Genomic DNA, 21,973 nt, shown 5'->3' on the forward strand with positions numbered 1-21,973 from the left:
CAAACTGCGGAAAAGTATTAATTCATATTATGATTATATTTAAGGTTAATGAACGTGTTGTAGCTGCTTTAGGTATACTCGTAATCCGATGCAGCGTACTTCGTATATCTAAAGATAGTAAAATGATTGATGATAGAAAAGTAATCTGAATTTTATTTCCATGTAATCATTTAGTAATACTTTTGTCAATATCTTGAAATCTTGAAATATTTCATTATATCATCACTCGTTTGACAAAGATACGCGTCACAAATTAATATTGAGCTTTAGTTCAAATTAAATAAATATTTGAACAAATTATTATAAAAAATACTTGTGACTTTCATTTAGGAGTTTTCAACCTGCTGGCTTTAAAGACAATTACAAGATGTAACCACACATATTTCGTCGATATTTTGATTTTTGATAATGTTTATATAAATTCACAAAGTGTTTGTCTTCAAACCAGTCATCCTTGTTACAGAAGTACCAATGAGACGACGCTGTAGGTCTCCCCGCTCCCAGTAACGCATAATGTCCTTTGCTGTCTCTCTTCTCTGTTTGCGCATTTGAAGTCTCAAGCCACATTGGTCAAGCTGTACTAAATTCACATTTTTTAAGAATTGGTAACATGTCTACCTGCTCTTCATCATTCAATATAAAAGTGGACAACTACTAACCCTTTGTAAGCTCGTATGATGAAAAAAACTAGCAGTTAAATGAACAAATAGAAAGGAAATACTAGAAGGAATCATTATAAGCTTGGAATTTATCAAAATGCTGGAACGAGATTGAAATGTAACAGTATATAATCTAGAATTGTCATGTAGAAAGATTTCACCTTCATTTAACATGTCCGTTCGCTTGCATAAGATTAGAATGATCAACCTTGTCGAACATTTACTACTCGCTAGTACACCAGCTGAATGACAAGTAGCAGTATCTGTGAGCAATGTTGATTTTAAATGCTGGAAGCTGCAGCTTTATTTATGATAATACTCGTATTCAGTTGTTTGAGAAAACATGATTTAAGGTGTTTTAATTTTTTCTGAAGATTCCTTTCCAGGTCAATTTATTCTATATAGTATATTATTATACATATCTGTGAATATATGAACTCCTGATTAACTTCTATCCAAATATTATCTTGCAAACACGTCCTGTTAACATATCATCGAAGCTAAAGTTTGACGGAAATTCTGGGTATTTTATCGGTAAGTTCTGTTCATCTCTTCAGTGACTGTTTTTATAGAAACCACTTCTAAGAAAGCCTTCTTTATTAACTATTATCTCGAGATTACGATAACTCGTAGGTTCCAGAAAGTATATTACTATATAAGGCGAAAGTTTGGAAACCGTTACACAGTTAACAATTTCACGTCATAGTAATATATCAGGAGAGTAACAACAAAATAAATGACGTATCAATAAATTAGATGTCAATTATGTAAAAAATATTAGTGAATAGTTATTAAACGTGTAAGTACGTGAATGGTTGGATAGTTGGTGTATAAATAAATTATGCAAGTGAGATACACCCTGTGTATAAACTATCCCATCCGTTATGTGATTAAAACCTATTCACATTAATTAGATAATTTATAGAGTTAGTCATAAGGAACGTGGTATAATATTTCTTTCAAGCGATAAGTGATTTTCAAACTACATAAAAAACTAATGAAAACGTTATATGCGACGAAGTTGTCGTATTTTTATTCAAACTTTAGTGTACCATCAAATATTAACAATCATAGAACAACCATAATAATATATCACATGAAAAGATATTAATTTAAAATGTTATGATTTTCGAGTATTTCAACTGGAAGGATAACTGCATCAAATTAAAATAATGATAAACACAACAAAAAACAGTAACTCATAATAATAACTAATAACTATTTTTAAACAATCACTGAAATTATTTGGTTATTGCTCTATAAATTTCTGAAATAAACTATGAATATGGGCCGTCTAGTTGTTTCCCGCAGTAGATTTCCATGTTTGGAAACAATATAAAATCACAAAGTGCAAAAACTTTAATGCCATATTTAGCAGGATTATTGGAAATGTATTGTATAAAGCTACAGCCACCCCGATATCGAATTAGTAATTCTTCTTGCAATTTTTCACAAATCTGTCGAATATACAACTGCAATAAAAATTGAAACCTTTTCTAATCATGAAAGCTCGAAAAACTTCCTAATCCGGTAGCGTCTGCTTCGCAGAATTCTTGGATGTTTATGTGGCTTTAATTTTTCACGCAAGATAGAAATAAACGGCCAAAAAGAGCCAACATCTAATCTTTCACAGTTAGCTTTATATCTCTTTCTCTATGATAATTTTGTCTTACCGACTTACCGATGATATATATAAATCAATGAATATAATTACTACGAGGATGTATTGATATCTAGTTAGCCTAAACCAGTTCTATGCATAAACAAAATATTGCGTTAACAAAGCATCGAACAATAACTTATTAGGAGTGTCAGTGAAAAGTTTGACGTCAAAAAAATAAACCAGAGTTACGCAATAAATTAAAAGAAAAAAGGTGTCCACCGAAATTGTGGAAATAGAAATATTGGAGTATGGACCCATCCTCAAGTACCTATATTTAAAAGGGTTAAGGAGTAAGCAGATTTACGAAGATATGCTTAATACCCTTCGTGATCAATGTCCTTCGTATACAACCGTGAAAAATTGGACTGCAAGCTTCAAAAGAGGTAAATTTTGCATTGAAGATGATGACCGATCGGGAAGGCCGGCTTCTGTGTGTCTCCGAAAATATCGATGTAGTCGATGACATGATTTTATCAGACGAAAACGGATATCTGAACCAATGAATATTTCATACGAACGCGTTCATCATATAGTTCACGTCAATTTGGACATGGGCTGCTGCATAATGGATCCCCAAATGTTTGAATGTTGTCCAAAAGCGTGCAAGGGTAGAAGCATTGCCTTCAATCTCGATTTTTCAAAACGATGTAGACTTCTTAATCCGAATTGTTACTATGGATGAGACTTTGGTAAATTTCTACTATCCAAAAACAAAGCAACAATCGATGGAATGGTGACATTCTGGTTTCCAAGACCTAAGAAGTTTCGTTCTTGCTCCAGTTTTTTGGGATTGCCATGGAGTAATCATGGTGGATTATTTTGATAAGGGTAGAACAATAACTGGAGATTACTATTCGACATTACTGACCACTGTACGGGAAAAAATTAAAGAGAAAAGAAGCGGAAAGCTTTCCAAAGATATTTTGTTTGTTGTCTCATCTTTTGTAGTTAGCTTTGCATCTGTTTCTCTATCATTCCAGCTTTAAAAAATACACTGATATCATATCTTACAAATCCTCTGCCAACTAACACCATAAGAAAAAATTCAACTATATTTTTGGCTGTTGTTTTAGATTTTTGATGACGAGATGCTTTTCTGTACTATATTTTGTACACCGGTTGAAGAAATTCCACTAATAACTTTTCATTTTGTGACGAACGTGTCTCCGCCCTAGAACCGGTCTCGAATCTTCAAGTTGCCAGCGACAGAATAAAAAAACGATACGACACGGAAGCCACAAACGGCGGATTTGAAGAGGAAGATAAAGTAAGGCTGTACAACCCGACGAGGAGAAAGTGATTTTCTCCAAAATTACAAACATCATACAAATCCATACTCAATCAGGAAAAGGATCAATAATTTAATCTATCGCATAAACAAGATCCCCAATGGCAAACCAAAAATAGTCCACCAAAATCGAAAAATGTCGTTTGAAAGAGACCACGAACTAAAGGAAGAAGTAAACCAGTTGCTAGAAGAGACTTACCCTGCCTTATAAGAATTTTTGGGTACTCACGGAGGTACCGGCAAAGCTAGATATTGAGTCACTATAGAACAACAACATTAAATTCACTCTGACAGAAAATTATTCGCTATCCTGCAACATCCCTGCCAGTATCAAGAGCGAACGAGGATTAGTAACTGTCTTATGTAAGAAGTTTGGTCAATTAGAGAAACTTGAAGAGCACATCCCAGCTCAACACGATACACATTTTACCTAGTAATCAATAATTTCAGGGTCAATCCACCTACCGCGATGTGTGTGAATCGCTTCAAAGCCTCCTCGACCATTTGTTGGAATCCAACGTGAGGAAACTGGCTATGACCAAGACAACGAGTAACCAGTTGGATTGGTGAGTCGCTAGGAACATGGTAGAGGAGATATCACAGGATACCGGGGTTCACCTATTAATTTACAGCTGTCCACCCCTTCATCGGTACTTGTGAAGATTATACCTAGTTATATCCTGGTATTTTCATATGACCGGAAGTTGTAGGAATGAGTCAGTTCCGGCTATCCATGAGTTCCAGGAGGAACTTCCATTTTAGGAGGAGGTAATGTTACGAACGTGTCTTACAAACCACAAAATCGTGACTTAATCAAGCCCATGGAGGAAGAGGCTACAAAGGACATAATATCAGCAGATGATAAATGTCTGGCTATTAAATAAAGAGACTGCGCGCCTAGCGGGTGCCCTAGACGGGTGGAGTAAAAATCGTTTCCGTCACTATTATAATATTTGTGCAGCGGTTTGAAATGAATGTGTTTTTTTCTCGTATCTAGAACCATGTGTGACGAAAAACAAGAGCAACGTATCAATCAATCAAGAAACGGTTAGAAAAATTTTACACGAGGAATTACACATGACAAATATCTGTGCTCTGTGCGAAGTTAACAAAAAATCTGACTCCTGACCAAAAGCTCTTGCGGATCTGCTCAGATTTTCCTGAAAGGTAAGAAAAAAGATCTGCTTTGAAAGGGACCCGATTTGAGTGGATGGAACCAAAGAAGACTTCCAGCTCTGCTTCGATCAATGGGAAAAACGTATGGAAAGGTGTATGGCGAGATGAGGGAATGTAGAAGAATTTTTATAATAAAACCCTTTTTCGTAACCAGTTTCGTTATTTAATAGCCAGACCTCGTATCTTGTATACAATTCTCTTAAGTTAATTTGTGTTCTGACTCAGTTACATTAACTATAAAATTGGATCCTTCCATTCCGAAGAATTCTATATTGCATATGTGTCTGATATGACTCCTCTCCAATAAACAAAATCCATTTTATTTGAATGAGAAAAAACCTATTCAATTGAAGATAGACAACTTTATCTCTATAAAAATAACTTTTGAATGCGGTTTTTTTCTCTATTGTACGTACAAAGAGATTACAACAAAGGTCTTCTCATTCCAGTATTAACCGCTGATCTTTTCAGAGAGTCATCATTTTCTCAACTACGAAAAAAAAAGGAAGTTGTGAATCTTTCCAGTTTTTCTTTTTCTTTGGAAACGAGCTGAACCCATAAAAATACCTATTAACCCTATATTGTGTCTCTTACAAGTTATTTTAACGCTGTGAGAAATCAAAACGTAAAGAGATCGAAGCATTTTATATCTTCCGAATGACTAGTAATTCATCTTTTTATTGAATGAGGATATATTCTATTTTTTTGAAGTAATATTTGGTCTCTCAATAATTATGATTTTCAATCATTCATCAGAAATCGTTCATAGTAAGTACAGCCGCGGGAAAAATTACTTTTGTAGTAAAAACCATGTTATGAATGAGTTAGGAAAGATTTAGTTGTGAACGTGAATGAAATAAAACATTTATCAATTTTTTAACGTATTCATAATTATAGTAGAGGAGCCCAAGGGAGATTTTGAAATTAAGTGGGGCTTATCAGATTAATATAAAGAAGGTTATATTATCTATATGAGTATTTTAAGCCAGTATAAGGATTAAATACAGGGAGATGTGATCAGGGGGACCCAACAGGTTAATAAAAAAATCTATCATCTGAAATACTGCGTTAGATAAGGGGGTTCAATTACGATCTAAGAAATCCCAATTTCGCTTATCTGACGGTTTGAGTGTGATCTAAGAAAGTGGGAGTGGACACAAATTACAAATAACGCTGTGTAGATTTATTTAAGCGTTGTCATTTTCTGTGTTTATATGAAAAAATATCTACCCGAAATCAATAAAAATCGTTAAAAATTATATGCGCATGCAGCTGAGGTAAAGATGGTATTTTCCACTCCGCGCCACTAGTCCCTTTCACTTTCTTTCTATAACTTATTCTCTCCCAACTTCCCCACAGTGTTCTTCAATATTACAGCTGTTAATAAACCACGTTTTTGTTTTATGTACAATACTCAAGGCTAAAGCTCGAGTCGAATTTGTTACAGGTAGGGCGGCTGGGTGATAGTTGATAATTTATCATACCTGATCTGCTCTGAAAGCTCCTAAATCAATCCCCATATATATGATTGACATCTAGGTATGTAGTCGGAGCATAGTAATGAAACTATATATGCAAATCGGACGTCGGATTATTTCACATTTTCAATATTTTCCTGTTTCCTTGGTTCACTTCCACATCATCAGAATAAGAAATAAGAGTATCTGTTGAGTTCACTTAACACCCCGTCTGAGAATCTGACGTGTCCGAGTGAAGTTTCTCCATTTTCACCCCTTCTGCATATAAGCTCTCACAACGAAACTCATCAGATTCATATATATTTTATTTCAGTGACATGATGGGTCAGGGTCAGGATCAAAATCTGACGCATTCGAATTTGTCACTTTTTTTACAGTTTGTAAAATCTGTACACGTTTCCTTTATTGCTTAATGTGGAAATATTATAGGATCATTTTTCCCCTATCATCTTATCTTTAAATTCTAGTAGGTTCTCGAGTAAATTCGCATTAAGCATAATGGGCTCCTCAAATTTCAGCATTTTTCAAGTCGTGACACTAGCTTTGGGATCCAATCATCAATGTACTCTGCTGCAGCAATGAAAATTTCATTTTTCAGGCGTTTCTAACCAAGAAATTCTATGAGTTTGGTGGCGTTTAATCACAGTATATGTATACTTCTTTACCAACTTTTTGTATCAGCTGTGTATTCATGAAATTGTGCCGTTCAGATCATCAAACTAACACCGGCAACAACGAGAACTTAATTGCGGCGTAGTCATAGCAGCTAACCTTGACGTCACTTTACAGGATGCGCGAACACGATGCACAATCTGTCTTCACTTTAAAAATGAATGTATGAACTTCGAAAAAAAAAAAGAGAAATTATTAAGTTTGTTCTGTTCACGTCTATACCTCTATCCAGCGTGGAAAAGAAAAAAAATGAGAGTTCAAATTGGACTAAACTAAGAAAAGTAAACGAATTCTTCGTATATTTCATAAGTCTTCTCATACTTTCTGGGGGTGGCGGTTATCGAAAACTTTTGTTCTATTATAGCAATTTTTACATATTTAGTCTTATTGAATAAAATTGTAGCCCACAAACGTGGTAACGATTTCAATGGGATATAATGAGTAGTTATGAAAATAAATCTGACTAGCAAACCTCCCTCTTTATGATATCTTTGAAGAAATGGATATTTCACATTTCCGTACGGATAATACTTATACAGATTGTTTCAGAAGAGCCTGAAATTAATTCAATTTGAGGAAGTATTCGAAATGTCCTCTGTTTTCAAGAATGCACATTCTTTTTTCTTAAGAATCAGTTGATCTCCTAAACGGTTGGGGATCAGATATGAAGTCATTTTGACGTTGAATCTAATTCTTGATGTATCCTCTGTAGTATAGACTTTCTGCTTAAAAGGATTCGAGAAGGCTAATTAATTTAAGCTCTACCAATCCATGGATACGGGAAGTGGCAGCTTTAGGCAAAATCGTAAAATTTATTTCTTCATCGCCAAATAGTTTTCTACCTATCTCAGAGACGGGGTGGGGTGACAATTTTTAAAAACACCATGTTTAGAAGAATTGTAGAAGCCGAACAAGCTCTATAATTCTGATAAAATCTAGGATTTATATCTTTTGCCATGATAATAAAAATTTCAAAATGATTTCATTATTACTGTTGATACTACTGAAACACGACGCTAGGAAGTGAAAGTGAAAATGTGCAGAAACAATGCAAAAATGAAAATTTATTAATTTGTCCTCTCAATTGATTCCAATATAAATCTAGAATATAGGTTTGAGTTTTTTCTATTTGAAAACCAAGCTAATATCTTCTGTACCTTTCATACTGATACGTAGTAAGATAACTTTTTTCGAAATCGGCAGTGGAGTGAAGTATTAAGGCCAATTGGTCGGTAAAAACCGGCAATGAAGAGGCTTTTTAGTGCCTAGGCACTGAAGTTACTGATCCGCTTCATGTTCGACAGCAGTCGATTACACGTCAACCAACTTACAACCTTCTAAAACTACGAATAATTGAAACTGCATTAATAAAAATAAATGATGATTAATGAGATTTGCTTGCCGATTTTTAGAAAATAATCATATTATTCTGCTGTGTAACTAAACGCAGCAAACCTATTCTGTTCTTCCAAATTCTTGACGAATTTGAAAAACATATAATATGTAACGCGACACTAAAGTCTCTTTTTGCCACTCGTTTGTTCAGTTGTATCGACTAAACGCCTCGGCAACTAATATCCAGCATCGTAACAAAAGTATGGCTCTAGTGTTATCTATATATATATATATATATATATATATATATATATATATATATATATATATATATATATATATATAATTATATATAATAACTAATATTAAAGATTTTGTGAAAAAGCCTCATAAGTTTCTGAGCTATATTTCTATTAGTGCTTCCAGTGTTTACTGGTCTGAAAATTATTTAATTTATGTCAACAATGGGGAGACTCTCTATATTATATAAAAGTAGTCTATACATACACCCAAATACATATGTAATCTTCGAATCAATTCACTGGATGGTAACTTAGTTTATTTCTATACATACTATGTAGCAACATTATTTTAAGGTTCGTTTACGATTGATGTCTAGAAAAGAAATATCCAGCGATTTTAATTCAGTTAGAGAACGAGGCAAATCCAGAAACATCTATAATTATTGGCGGCTATCCGTGATAGAAAAGGCATAAATTGAGAAAAACTTATCCCAGACTACATTTCACAATGATTGGAGTAGTATGAATGGATAGAATGCCGAGTTTTCACAGCAAGAATTATGAAATATCGCGAGTTTGCTGTATTCTCATCATTGTTCAAGAATCTTTCGGAGACGTTACATTATTGATCGTAATGGTCCGAAACCTGATCGCAGTATGATACATCTTTAAGTGTACTTGTCTAGTGCACTAGGACAAGATGACCTAGAGGATATTGCGTAAATCTCAACAGCATATCCTGACTTATGGGTTGAACTTTTCAATTTCTACAACATTTTGATTATTCATTGTAAATTACTTTGCTGTTTAAATGATATTTAGTAACTTTCATTCGAACGATTTCATGAGAAAGAGAGAATTGACGCTTTCGTGCAGCTAAAAACCATCAAGTGTTGTATTGAATACCACTGGTATTCTATAAGTCGTTAGAGAAATATCACCTGTTAACTTGATTTTACGTAATAATGATCACGATCTTAATTGGATTGCACACTTACAGTATTTTATAATTATTTCATTAACTCTCGAAACTTTGATTCAAATTACATAATTGATTGGTTTTTCAGCTTTCTGTATTTTTCAAATGATTTCTTATAATTTTTTATATAGTAGGTATCCCACCCTTCCCGTTACTCCCATGTTCCTGATATATCGCAGCATTATTTCAATTGTTTCTGTGATTTTTAATATTGCAGCTTCCAATATTCGAAAAATATATTCTAAGTGTATTGTTTCGCCAAGACACTTGAAAGGGGTTACGAAGATGTCTGGAAGGTATTAGCGTGTTTGGATTGGAGAGTTACACCATTCCTATTTTTGTAATACCTTATTCATCCTTACGTTTGTTATCTTAATTAATACTCATTACATTTTTGTTCCCTTTCGTTCGCCTTCATCTTTTTTTCTTCGATCCTTCGAAGTAATGAGTTTCTACTAGTTCATTTTTCATTCTTTCCCATATCCATTATTTTCCTTCATACTTCCTTGGGACCTCATATTTTTGTCGAAATATCTCTCATATATTTTTTCCTCCTAATACAGTTAACTAATTAAACATGGGATTCAATTACCTATTAGAGAAATTCAATCAGAAATTCTAAGGAGAAAAGTCAACATAAACAACAACTACTTAAGAAATTCAAGTCTCGAATAAAATAAAGAAGTTTCGGGGTGAGAAAAAACTAAATTGATTGTTATTTACCTAGCTCTCGGAATAAAACTTTGAGAACATAAACTCGGGAATAAAAGCAATTAGCTTGTATCAGCCGCTCCGCTGAAGTACCTACTTGCATAAACTTTTGTTTCTGTCAAAATGAAACAGTTCTGCGAAACGGTAAATGGGAACAAACTAAATAAGTAAATTAAGTTAATTGCTAATAGTATTCAGTGGGGTATTGTTACAAATCTGTCGACAAAAGAGCAAACAGGCTAAATTAGATTTTTTACACATGTGTTATTTCCAGTCAGCGACAATTTGAAGCAGTAAAACTCCAATTAATTTCTTAGGTTGGTATCTTCATAATTTATTGGATGAGCCTTGATATTTCTCATGAATCATTTGAGAAATTTCTATCAATGAAGATGTACCACACTGTTCACACTACTAGAGACTGAGGGTGAACAGTTTATCTTCATTCTCTGAAGACGACGTCTTGGTTATCGAAACCCGAGTCACACAGTGAAATTGTGAGTTTTGTTGTAGTGAGCGAAAACAGTCTACTCAATATGAATATCACTAACTTTTCCAAAAATTCCAACGCAGTTAAGATATCAAGGAAATCGGTAACAGTAATATGAATATCAATAAATTGAAAGATATAAAGAATTTACCAATTAACGAAAATTAATTATGAACTATATTATATTTTTATTAACATATTAGATGAGTGGACTCATATTAGCACTACTAGTATTCAATCCATACGATTTCCTGTTGTCCATAGTCAAAAGACACGTGTTTTAATTTTCCAACTGACGTACTCGTACTATTATTTTGTTATAACATTTTAAGTGAAGTAACTAAAGTTAATAAAGTATTGTTTTCAATCAAACAAATACTGTTGGAGACAAAGCTTTGCTTGGAAGATTATATTAGAATTTAGAAACAATTTCGAATAAAACGGTTCTATAATTTCACACTGAAGTCCGATCGACAGTCGGCGAGTGCACTGTACGTGATCTTAAAAAGAGGAAAACTATAAACAGTGACTATTACGGTAGCATTATTGAGGCGTTTGAAGGATGAAATAGTGAATAAAGGTCTCGTAAGAAGATGAAAAAAGTGCGGTTTCATTAAGACAATGTAACATGCCAACTATATTAAACAATAAAGTCAAATTCTGTTTCAAAAAGATTTTTTCTATGCTAACTTACGAACTTTTCATCTCATGTTAATAACTTTAAAATTTCGCGAGGATGTTTGTCCTTACTATTATTGAGTATAGAGGTGAGTGAAACCATCTCAGTGAATCAAAAAGTGTCCGTTCCAAAACAGATAGTAAATTGAATTCTTATTTGAAAATAATAACTATTTTAACCACAAAATACTAACTTATATAATAACTTTATTTATAAAAAAAGGTTGTTAATATCAAATCACCATCCATGAAGAATTTTAAAGGTCGTAATTAGCAATTATTTTTGAATACGTAAGTTGTTAAGATTTCAAATACTGTATATTTCTCAACTACATAACTGGAATAAAATACTAAATTTTCGAACAAACACATTCCACTCTCTCTATACCTACTAAATTCATATCATTTTCACTTGCTATATTGGCGCTAGGTTGGTGAGTCTTTGAACAATAACCTGCTGTTTACAGATGGGCAATTTTTCAGCTTTCTTCTCCATCACGACGGTTCTCCTCATCTCTAAACTCTATACTTCAAACTAACTAAGCATTATAATTAAATCAGAATAATAAATCTCTCCAAATTCTGTCAATCAAAACCAAGGATAAAATCAAAAGTTGTAGACCTATTCTTACGAAATAATATACCAATACTTACACAGCTCGTTCGCACCATAGCCTGCCCACCAAGCAGTAGAATCAGGTATCGAATAAGTTTTATTTGTGTCGCTCCATCCTCCATTAGTTTCACTAATCCCTAAATACTTTGTTCGCTTAAGACTGCAAAAATTCAACTTAAGAGTTCTTACTTTCTACCGAAAAGACTCATGTGAGTAAGTATTAGTTTGTATGACAATCATATGCAAAAGCTTATCATCAAACATTAGTCTAAACACATTTATCTAGTTACTGTCATCTACATCCTCAGACTCGACTTTTATATTGTTCGTTTATATTCCATTCGACTAAAGTTTTTGTCCGCCCTATAGTTTTCGTGATACACAACAATTAAAAACAATGCGATATATTTTGATATTTATATTTTGAAGAACATATATAGATAGATTATAGTAATAATAAAACCACAGTATGTTATTGTTACATACTTGAATTCTGTGTTCATGAATCTAACCCCTTTTTGCAAAATTTAAGCAGTCCCCGTCCAAATTGTCTCACAACAACTCAATTGAGTTGAGCTGGGGCGATTGTAATCACTAAATCATTACTTTCAGTACATTCTCCATTACCAATTCTTTCAAGTACTCTTGAGCTAGAGATCGTTATCATTCCAGAAGATAAATTTTTGGCCGATCAAGCGCTGGCCAGAGCTTACTAAATTTATCTCCAGTATTTTTCAAAATCTCCTTAATTTTTACTCCAGCCGCACTTCTTCCAAAATATCCCTAAACAACACCGAGCCTCCGTCGAGCTTAAAAGTCGGGAGTACACATGGATCTTACATCCGTTCTTCTTTTGCCTGCGCACAAGCACTGTTCTCTTAGACAAAAAAACTTCAAACATCGACTCATCAACCCATAAAATCTCTCCCACTCTTTATGCGTCCAATTTTTTGCTCTGCAACCTCTTAATCTTATTTCCACCCTTTTTAAAAAGCCAGCTTCTCTCAGTCTCATTTCAACTGTAGAAATGCTTAGAGGCAAATCCTTTGATTCATTGATCTATGCTGCTATCTCTGGGCCCGTAAGTCGTCAATCTGGTCTACTGATCAAATCAATATATTTATTTTAAGCGGTTGCAGTTTTTTGATGCTGTCGTGAAATTTTTCTCTTGCCAAAGCTCTTGATGGATGCCATATTTTTCATGTTGTAGTCCACGGTACGTCGAGGTATTTTTGATTTGGTGGCAATTGTATGGTGCTTTTGCCTAGACTAAGAAGACTTCCAATAATTGCCCGATTTTCAACCAATAGTTTCTCAAAATTTGCAAATTTGCGAGAAAGAAAACAATTCGTATACGAAATTCACAAAAAGATTTCTTGATCGAAAAAGTATAGATCACAGCATGTACTCGTCATCACTGGGACAAAACTACAATCTTAAACTTAAACTTAAAATAATGAAAAAATCAGCTGGTACTTGCAAGTTTTAAAGTAATTACATAACGGACACTGTTTTCGGTTTGTAACACACCGTTTCGACCTTCGCTTGAAAATTTGAAAGAGTAATTAAATGTATTATTTTGGAATTTGATGAATGGATGGGTGGGCAAAAAATTTTAACCGGTAGTGTATATAATAGCACCTATACAAACCAAATGATTCCAATTACCAAGACGTGAAGCCATAAATGAGCAATTATATTCAATGTGCTACGGATACGAGAATATTCAAATAGTTTGAGAGGATGACGTTATTAGATTTGACAGAAATGACACTATCCAGGGACCTAAATCTGAATTAATTATTTGATATCCGTCTCTAAAGGTTGGAACATTGGAATTTCATTACAAGTGGAGAATTTTCAGTAGTTCATATCGCTAACTCAAAGCGAGTACTTAATATTAAAATCTTTTCTGGATTAAATAGGTTTCTAACTAGCAAAATATATTGAAATGAAAATATTTGTGAAAATACTTGACTGGAATTGAACTGATGATAATTGTTCAACAAATTTTAAAAATAACCTCAACGAAGCATGTTACGATTGAAGAATATAGTGAACATAACTTGGAATGTGAAAATATCTTCAAATAACTAAGGGAGTGAAAAAAAATTGTTAATTCGAAGATTACACATAAAATGTTGAGACTTTCATTCTATATTGTTTATATTCAGCTTCCATCTTGTGAAACTTTTAAAAGCTTATCGATGGAGAAACGGAAATAACACATAATATACACAATACAAAAAAATTTTTTCTGGGATTTGTTATTGAATGAATAGTTATCTACAACGGAAAGTAACAATTCATACTAAATTAAGTTTACTCTTGGACATGTTATAGTCAAAAATAAATATTTCCAGATTTGAATTTGAGGTGGAAACGATGACTTTTGTGCTGTGAAAAGTATAATATAGGTTCCAATGAATCCATTGTGAATCCATTATCGTCAAATATAGTCTATCCAGCCTATATTTTATTTTAATTTTACTGTTCGACGTCAACAAGAAATATGGGCATCTAGATTCCAATGTAGTAGCTGGAAAAACACATTAGAATGTGGGAAAATAGATCACATTTTTATATAATTCTATAATACTAGCTGACCCGGCAAAAGTAGTTTTGCTATATAAATTATTTTTAGGGAATTCGTCTTGTAGAAAAAAAATAATTAAATTATTGTAAGTGTTTAAAGATGTGGTATATGAGTGAACGATGCATGGAGCGCTGTGAGAGACGAGTGAATATATAAATAACAAAACACACAAACTGGATGGTTTACCCACTCAAGAGCATGCCACGTATAATGGTCCGTGTGAAAAACATGGTGTGCTCAAATCTAAGTCACAAACAGACATCGTTTGGCCTTGGGACTTATTGATAGTCATTGCAAATGCCAATCGGGAACTGGATACGTTTAAATTGAATTGGCACATCTGTAGGTATAATAGATATTCGTGGTATTAATATATTTTCACCTCAGAACTTGCCATTTGAAATACTGGCTTCAATAACGGTTTTCATTAATTTTTGAATGACTTATAGCGTACCGTTGCAGCGAGTTGATGGCGGGTTCAAATTACGAGGCAAAATAATCGGAGATCTAACCTTCAATTGTAAATTATACGAGTGCATGCTTGGCAAATCCAGTGAGTTCAAAAACTCTGTTGGAAAATTTACAGCTTCGCTGGCATCGCAAACTGTATCAATAGATTTATATGATACCAAGTTCCCTGGCAACAACTGTTGTATCTTTAAAGATTCAAATCGTCAACGTCCACATTTTTTTCTGCTAAAATTGCTCTTTCTACAAGCCATTCATGATTTATGTACTGTTTGTGTACATCGGGAAATATTTGTTCAATGAGAGCATCTTGCGAATCAATGATTGTGCAGAAATCGGTCGGTAATTTTACGCATCCAGTTTCATCTATAGTAACTTTTCCATAACCGATATCTAAGAGTTGTTTTGAGAATGTTTCAGCGGATGGTGTTTATCTGAAATCACCTGAAAGGACTAACAGAGTGCCGCCAAATAGTTTGTCGGTGTTTTTATTATCTTTCAATATCATCTATAAGATTCCATTCATATTCGTTTTATAATAACATATAAAATAACTCGCTAATAGTTGATACACTGTTTGTTAACTGATTTTTACGACCTGCTGTCGTGTCAAATCTTTCTTGGGGGATCTAATTACCAAACAACACACACACGTGTTGAGTTATAATCAAAAAGTGAAAAAAAAAAGTAATAAAAAAATAAAACCGAACAGTACGACAATATATATATACATTCTCAATTATATATCATAGTCAATGATAGAAACAATAAAATATAACTTATTGTCATTTTAATATACAAATGTTTTATTGCGTCCAACGAGAGAAACGTAACAAATCGTATTTTACATCAAACAAATATTTGTAACTGAATGAACAAAATCACTTTATTGAAAAATCAAATTCATCAATAGAATAGCAGATGATTAAATTTGATCCCGGGTATATTGACCCGAACAATGCGGCAGATTTAACTAAACGCTATAAAATAGTTGGACGACGCGACGCATGACATTTCACCACAAATAATTAATATCCTTAGAATATAGTGTCTCTCGGTGAAATCCGTCAGACACCACAATTTCACGAGTTCCTACATAATCTATTCCAATCCATTATCGGCAGCTTAGTTTGCATGGCGTTGGAATACTAATAATAACTGCAGTATCTTACTTAAGCTCGTTAAGCTGCTATTAACTTCGTGGTTGATTGAATAAGATATACATCGATGAATGCCTACATTACAACTATGTTGAAAGTAATTTAAGCAACAGAAACAAAGTCAATATTTGAATAAATACAACAAAACTATTGTGAACTATTGCAAAGTTGAAGACAAAATTTGACCTAAACTAAGCAATCATCATTTTGAATATTTTTCAGACAGATGCGCGCGTAATGTCACAACAATTGAAAGTGCCGCCGTGTCGATTTCGAAAGTAATTAGTTCGGATCTTGAGTGCGTTTTGATTACAAAAACAATTTAATTATGGCAATCTCCGTGGACGGAAAGTGAATCAAAACTGAAGCTTTATATGTGACGCCTTTTCCATTAACATATAACATCAAGAGATTATTTCTTATCTTCTTCTATACAATATAGTTATCTGATAAAACGTGAAGAGAACCCAATATGTTATCTTTGTAATATAATTATAAAAGTGGATCATATCCATAGAATGTCCAAAGTATCACTTATGAAAAACCTAACACATATGTAGAGCTATATCATGATAATAACAATCATGAATCGATTTTAAAAAAAAATGTAGGTATTCGATTGAGTTTAGTTCCTACTTTTACGTCGAAGAATTTATTTATATATCTACATATATAATATCGGCTGTAGGGGTATAATTGTACTATTTATCTAATTTCTTATCAAAAAGTTCCAGCCCTTCCTATGTTGCGCCTTTTTTTTTGCTTCATGACCATGACCTTTCTTTATTTTATAAGATTTTTCCTAGCATGTTATCCCATGCTACTCGTGGTATGCGTTTTGTTGTTTTTTGTTCATGAGCTTTCTCTATTCTTTTGTTCAATTCTAAATTCTGTCTTTCTGTTTATATAAAAAATAGTGTCAGCACATATCTACTAAAATTTATTTTTATTTTAACCTCAATTCGGCGTTGTAGAATGTAACCGTTTTGGAATCGATACAGACATTACATTTTTTTCTTTAGAGTGGGAGGTCGATAAGAAATCAATTCCTTCAATGACTTGAACGTTTTAATTAAAAATATCCAAAATATTTGAACATAAACGAGTGGCATTTTACAATTACATCAATTATTATCTAATTAATTCCTAAACATAGGGTGTAGATTGCTATAAATATTGAAGCTTTTTTTCTCTATGATTTTCAATATTTCTCTATTTATTCATGTGAACTATAATAAATAACCAATTTCCTTTTTTTTTCAGGAAACTTCAGCATCGTTCGAACATCAAATTGCAATGACAGGCGAACAAATAACATGAGAATTTACATGAAACGAAATGCAGAATGTATTACAGAACTCTATTAATGCTAATGTTATTTGTCGCTCTAACGTCGAGTTGTCCTTTTCCGTGCATATGTCGATGGAAGAATGGGAAACAAACCGCGGAATGTGCCAATAAAGACCTTCTAGTCATTCCGGCGTCCCTAGAGAGCGACACTCAAGTTTTAGAATTCTCTGGAAACAATTTGAGGACGTTGCATCGGGAGAAATTCCTGAAACTCCACCTAATGAACTTACAAAGGATTTATTTGAGCAGATGTAGAATCAGCGTTGTAAACGGTCAAACCTTCAAAGGTCTGACGAACCTCGTTGAGCTTGATTTGTCGGAAAATCTATTAGAATCGGTCCCTTCGGACTCGTTTCAAGACTGTCCATCGCTAATGAGACTTTCATTAAGTAGAAATCCTATCAAAGAGCTCAACGAAAACGCTTTTAAACATTTATCGTTATTGAGCATGCTGGAACTCAGTAATTGCGATATTTCGAAGGTACATACGCATACCTTCGACGGTTTATATAGTTTGGAATGGTTAAATTTGGAATCTAATAAAATGAAATCATTTCCGGCGTTACTACCTGCAAGCTTAAAAGGAATTCAACTACAAGGAAACCCGTGGAAATGCGACTGCAATTTATTAGATTTTCAAGAATTTCTCGTGAAATTCGCGTATCCTTTCTCGCACGAACCCGTATGCAAAACGCCATCAAGTTTAGTGGGTCGAAAAATTAAATCTGTTCCTAAAGACGAACTCGCTTGTCTCCCCGATGTGTCGCCGACAACGTTTTATTTGGAAATAGACGAAGGTAAAAACATTTCGCTAGTTTGTCAAGTCCACGCTATACCGGAAGCTATGATTAATTGGTATTTCGAAGGGCAGTTATTGAGAAACGATACGTACATCTCACCGGAACTACACTTATTGTATTATGTAGAGCAGGGATTGCATGACAAACGTAGTGAGCTCTTCATATTTAATGCCAACTCTGGAGATACGGGAACGTTCATATGCAACGCTGAAAATTCTGCGGGAGTTTCTAATGCCAATTTCACTATACGAGTCCTTTTAAAGCAAAGCACCAGGCAGGAAGTCGATGAGCTACCAATGGAGTTGGTTTTTATCGCTATTCTAGTAACAGTTTCATCAGTTCTACTGTTGTTGGCTATCACCGCGGTTTGCGTACTAAAATGTCGTAGAAATTCACGTTTGAGAAGGAAACGTGATGATTCTAAAGTTGCTTTCGGCAATTCGACCGCGGATACTATATCTAGAGAAAGTTCGGACACTATAACTCAGAATAAAGGCTCTAATTTCAAATTAGTGAATTACGACGAGTTTAAAATTGCTCATATTCACAGTGATGAAAATGTAATTGCTGTTACTCACAATCAAGCACAGAAGTGTTATCAAGAACAGAATCCCGACATCATAAACGGGACTGAAATAATAGAAAATAGTGATTACGGGGTGATATTGCAAAGACAGCATTCGGTAATGAGAAACGTAGAATACGATTACATGAGTGATCAAGGGGTTAGTGACTGTAATTTATATTTCATGCATGATGTGGTGCTGAATCCAATCGTAAACTGTTATCGAACTTTACCTAATAAAAGGAGAGCTGCTAATGCTTCGTTTGGTAAGTAACAAGTACTAGTTACTTCAATAACTTGATACAACGATGGACGATTTTCTGCGAAGTGTCCGATCTAACATAAAAATAAGACATTTTTTCTTCACAGAACAAACTCCAAAATATGACGATTCACGGGAATTAACCTCTATCTAAGTTGCGTGGTGTTATAGCCGGAAGGCCAATTCATTCAATTTTTCCTCATCCAACCCACCTATTTGAATATTGGCGGCTCGAAAAGTCTCTTATATATAAAGTGTGGTGGTTCTCCATCATACATAAACTGGTATAAAGAGTTATCTTTTGAAAGTAAATTACGTCTAATAGTTAGGTCTACCTAACTATTAGACGTAATTAGACTATATGCCAGTCTGTCTAAATGAAGTTATAGTGCTTACATGCAGTTGATCGTCAATGATATTCAAAAATTCTCGCGAATATACTTTAACAGGACGTTCTTCATCATCACTATCAAACTTGCCGGTTTCTCGAGCAAGTCTATAAACATTAGAAAAATTTTTGTCTATGAGAAACCCTGGGATTCAGAAACCTCTTCAGATAACCACCAATAACATATCCACTTGGTCGCTAAATGAGAATTATTTTTAAAAATTTTAACAATCTAATCATTAAAAGAACTGAATTACAAAAAACTTTTTTAAATAACATTGTTGAAAACATGTCTTGGGTTATTCGATTTTTTCTTGAAAATGATAGTCTTATGAAAAATTACAAAAGTGAGGAAAATTTTAGAATCAAAGTATCCACGATATGAAATTAAAATTAATCAATCAACTAACAAATAAAGGACTTCTGTGAAAATTAAAGGTTGGATCACCCCTAATTATCCCCCAGAATGATAGGAAGTCTTGCCACACACACAGGGAAACAGCATGGGTCAGAAGAAAATTGTCACAATTGTTTACACAAAGTTTACTCAGGTGAAAACTGTGTATAGGGTTACGCTGAAATAATGCATGAAAATTATAAAACTTCGCGCTGAATTTTGTATTTTATTCCAATTTCTTCAACATACCGGGTGTTTCTAAATGCATGTGACAAATTTCAGGGGGTGATTGCTCGTATTAAATCAAGATATGTCTGTTCTATAATAAAATTTCCTCGGCTCACCCCTTTCCGAGATATCATCCTTAAAAGGTGGTGACTAAAATTGAGCTTTTATTTTTTTTCTAAAATTTCAATGAAGCTAGAAACTTGAAATTCTGTAATTTTCGTGTACTCGCGAAGAACTAAGCATGGGTATTTCATACAATGTTTTTACTACATTTACAGTATTTATTATGAATTTATTGGAAAAATTTTTTTCCCTACAAGTTAAGGAAAAAATTCAAGAATAACATATATTTTCCAATAGGACAAGTTATAATTTTATTCCATAGAACTTCATCTGGAGAAAAATATTTGGTATGAAACAACGTAAGGATGCTAGTTTTACCTCCGTATATTGTAACAGGAATATTGAATAGATATTCTAAACTAAAACCTCAATTTTTGTCACCACCCAAGGGTGATATATCGAAGAGAGGTGAGCTGCGAAAATTTTGTTGTAAAAGACCCATCTTAATATCATATGTGCAATCACTTCCTGAATTTTGTAGTATGAACTTAGAAACACCCCCTGTATATCAGAAATATGAATCTTCGAATTTGTCGAAGTAATGACGGCATTAATATTTTTTTCAAATCGGAAACTTTAGAGAAACCAGCGATAAAATTAATAGAAACGTAAATAAATTAATTTCAGAAATAACTTTCAAATTAAGTGAACATTATATTAGAACAAAACTATTCCTTATAGAAATTGTTCAAACTGTACCCTGTTCAGTATTTGACATAGGAACAATGGTAGACTTAATTTACAACTCATGTTGATACGTGAAATTACATTATACATACCTCCGTCTACATGCGTGCAAAAAAAGCTTTTAAAAGCTTTCATGACACCCAATGGGATAATCATTCTAAGACTTTTTTATTTGTACATTTTTCAAGTTAACTCGGATAATTTGATGTTGTGGTTCTGTAAAAGGTTATGTAATTATAATAATTTTCTATTGTCATTAAGAAGTGTGAAACGTCATCGTCATTTTGCACAATATTTTCCAAATTTTGATTGATAAAACACTGATTGTTGAGCTTAATAATCTTGAAAGAAGAATCTGATTGCACTCCTTCTGAAATTGTAGAAATTGCGTGAAATGTAACTCAAAACCCGTATCACTTAAAAAATTACACGGAAAAAGTTTTTATTCCATATTTCTCAGAAAAGTCTGTACAATGTAAATGGAAATCATAAACTTATTATCCAATATTGGAAATTATTTAAAGTTAAACATCGAGATAGGATCGATATAGGTATATTTTATGAAAGTATTTTTTGAAATAATTGTAGATAAAATATTGTATGATACTCGTTTACGAAGTACTTTTGAGCATCTGTTGAAAAAACTGCACTCGCTACGCTCGGGTCTTCCATTTTCGCACCTTGTACCCAAAAGTATCATTTCATGCATTTGTATCATAAATAACTCTTGTCTGTTAAATTCTATCGAAAGAAATACCAATCAATAAATTGATTTACTATACCATTTAAACAAAACGTTGCCTCTTTTGGATACTATACTATTGAGAAAATTTGTAATTCCATCACAATGAATATTTCACAAAATTGCAAACGTCGGTCCAGATCTTCTCCTGAGAGTTCGATTTGAACTATGTATGGGTGCACTTTTTCTTTTATTAAAAAACCTTCCTCCCAACCAACTA

The 21,973-nt window shown here is 33.3% G+C and overlaps 1 protein-coding gene across 2 annotated transcripts in view; it reads left to right on the plus strand.

Moving 5' to 3' along the window:
- Positions 1-21,973, plus strand: part of LOC130902771 (leucine-rich repeat-containing protein 24-like) — a 179,833-nt gene that overhangs the window by 109,753 nt on the left and 48,107 nt on the right. For both annotated transcript variants that reach the window (XM_057815053.1, XM_057815054.1), the window contains exon 2: positions 17,475-19,192. In XM_057815053.1, the coding sequence (XP_057671036.1) occupies positions 17,557-19,192 (1,636 nt within the window). In that variant the 5' untranslated portion in view covers positions 17,475-17,556. The remainder of the gene's footprint in view (positions 1-17,474; positions 19,193-21,973) is intronic.

The sequence above is a fragment of the Diorhabda carinulata genome, chromosome X (genome assembly GCF_026250575.1).
Source record: "Diorhabda carinulata isolate Delta chromosome X, icDioCari1.1, whole genome shotgun sequence".
Taxonomy (NCBI): Eukaryota; Metazoa; Arthropoda; class Insecta; order Coleoptera; family Chrysomelidae; genus Diorhabda; species Diorhabda carinulata.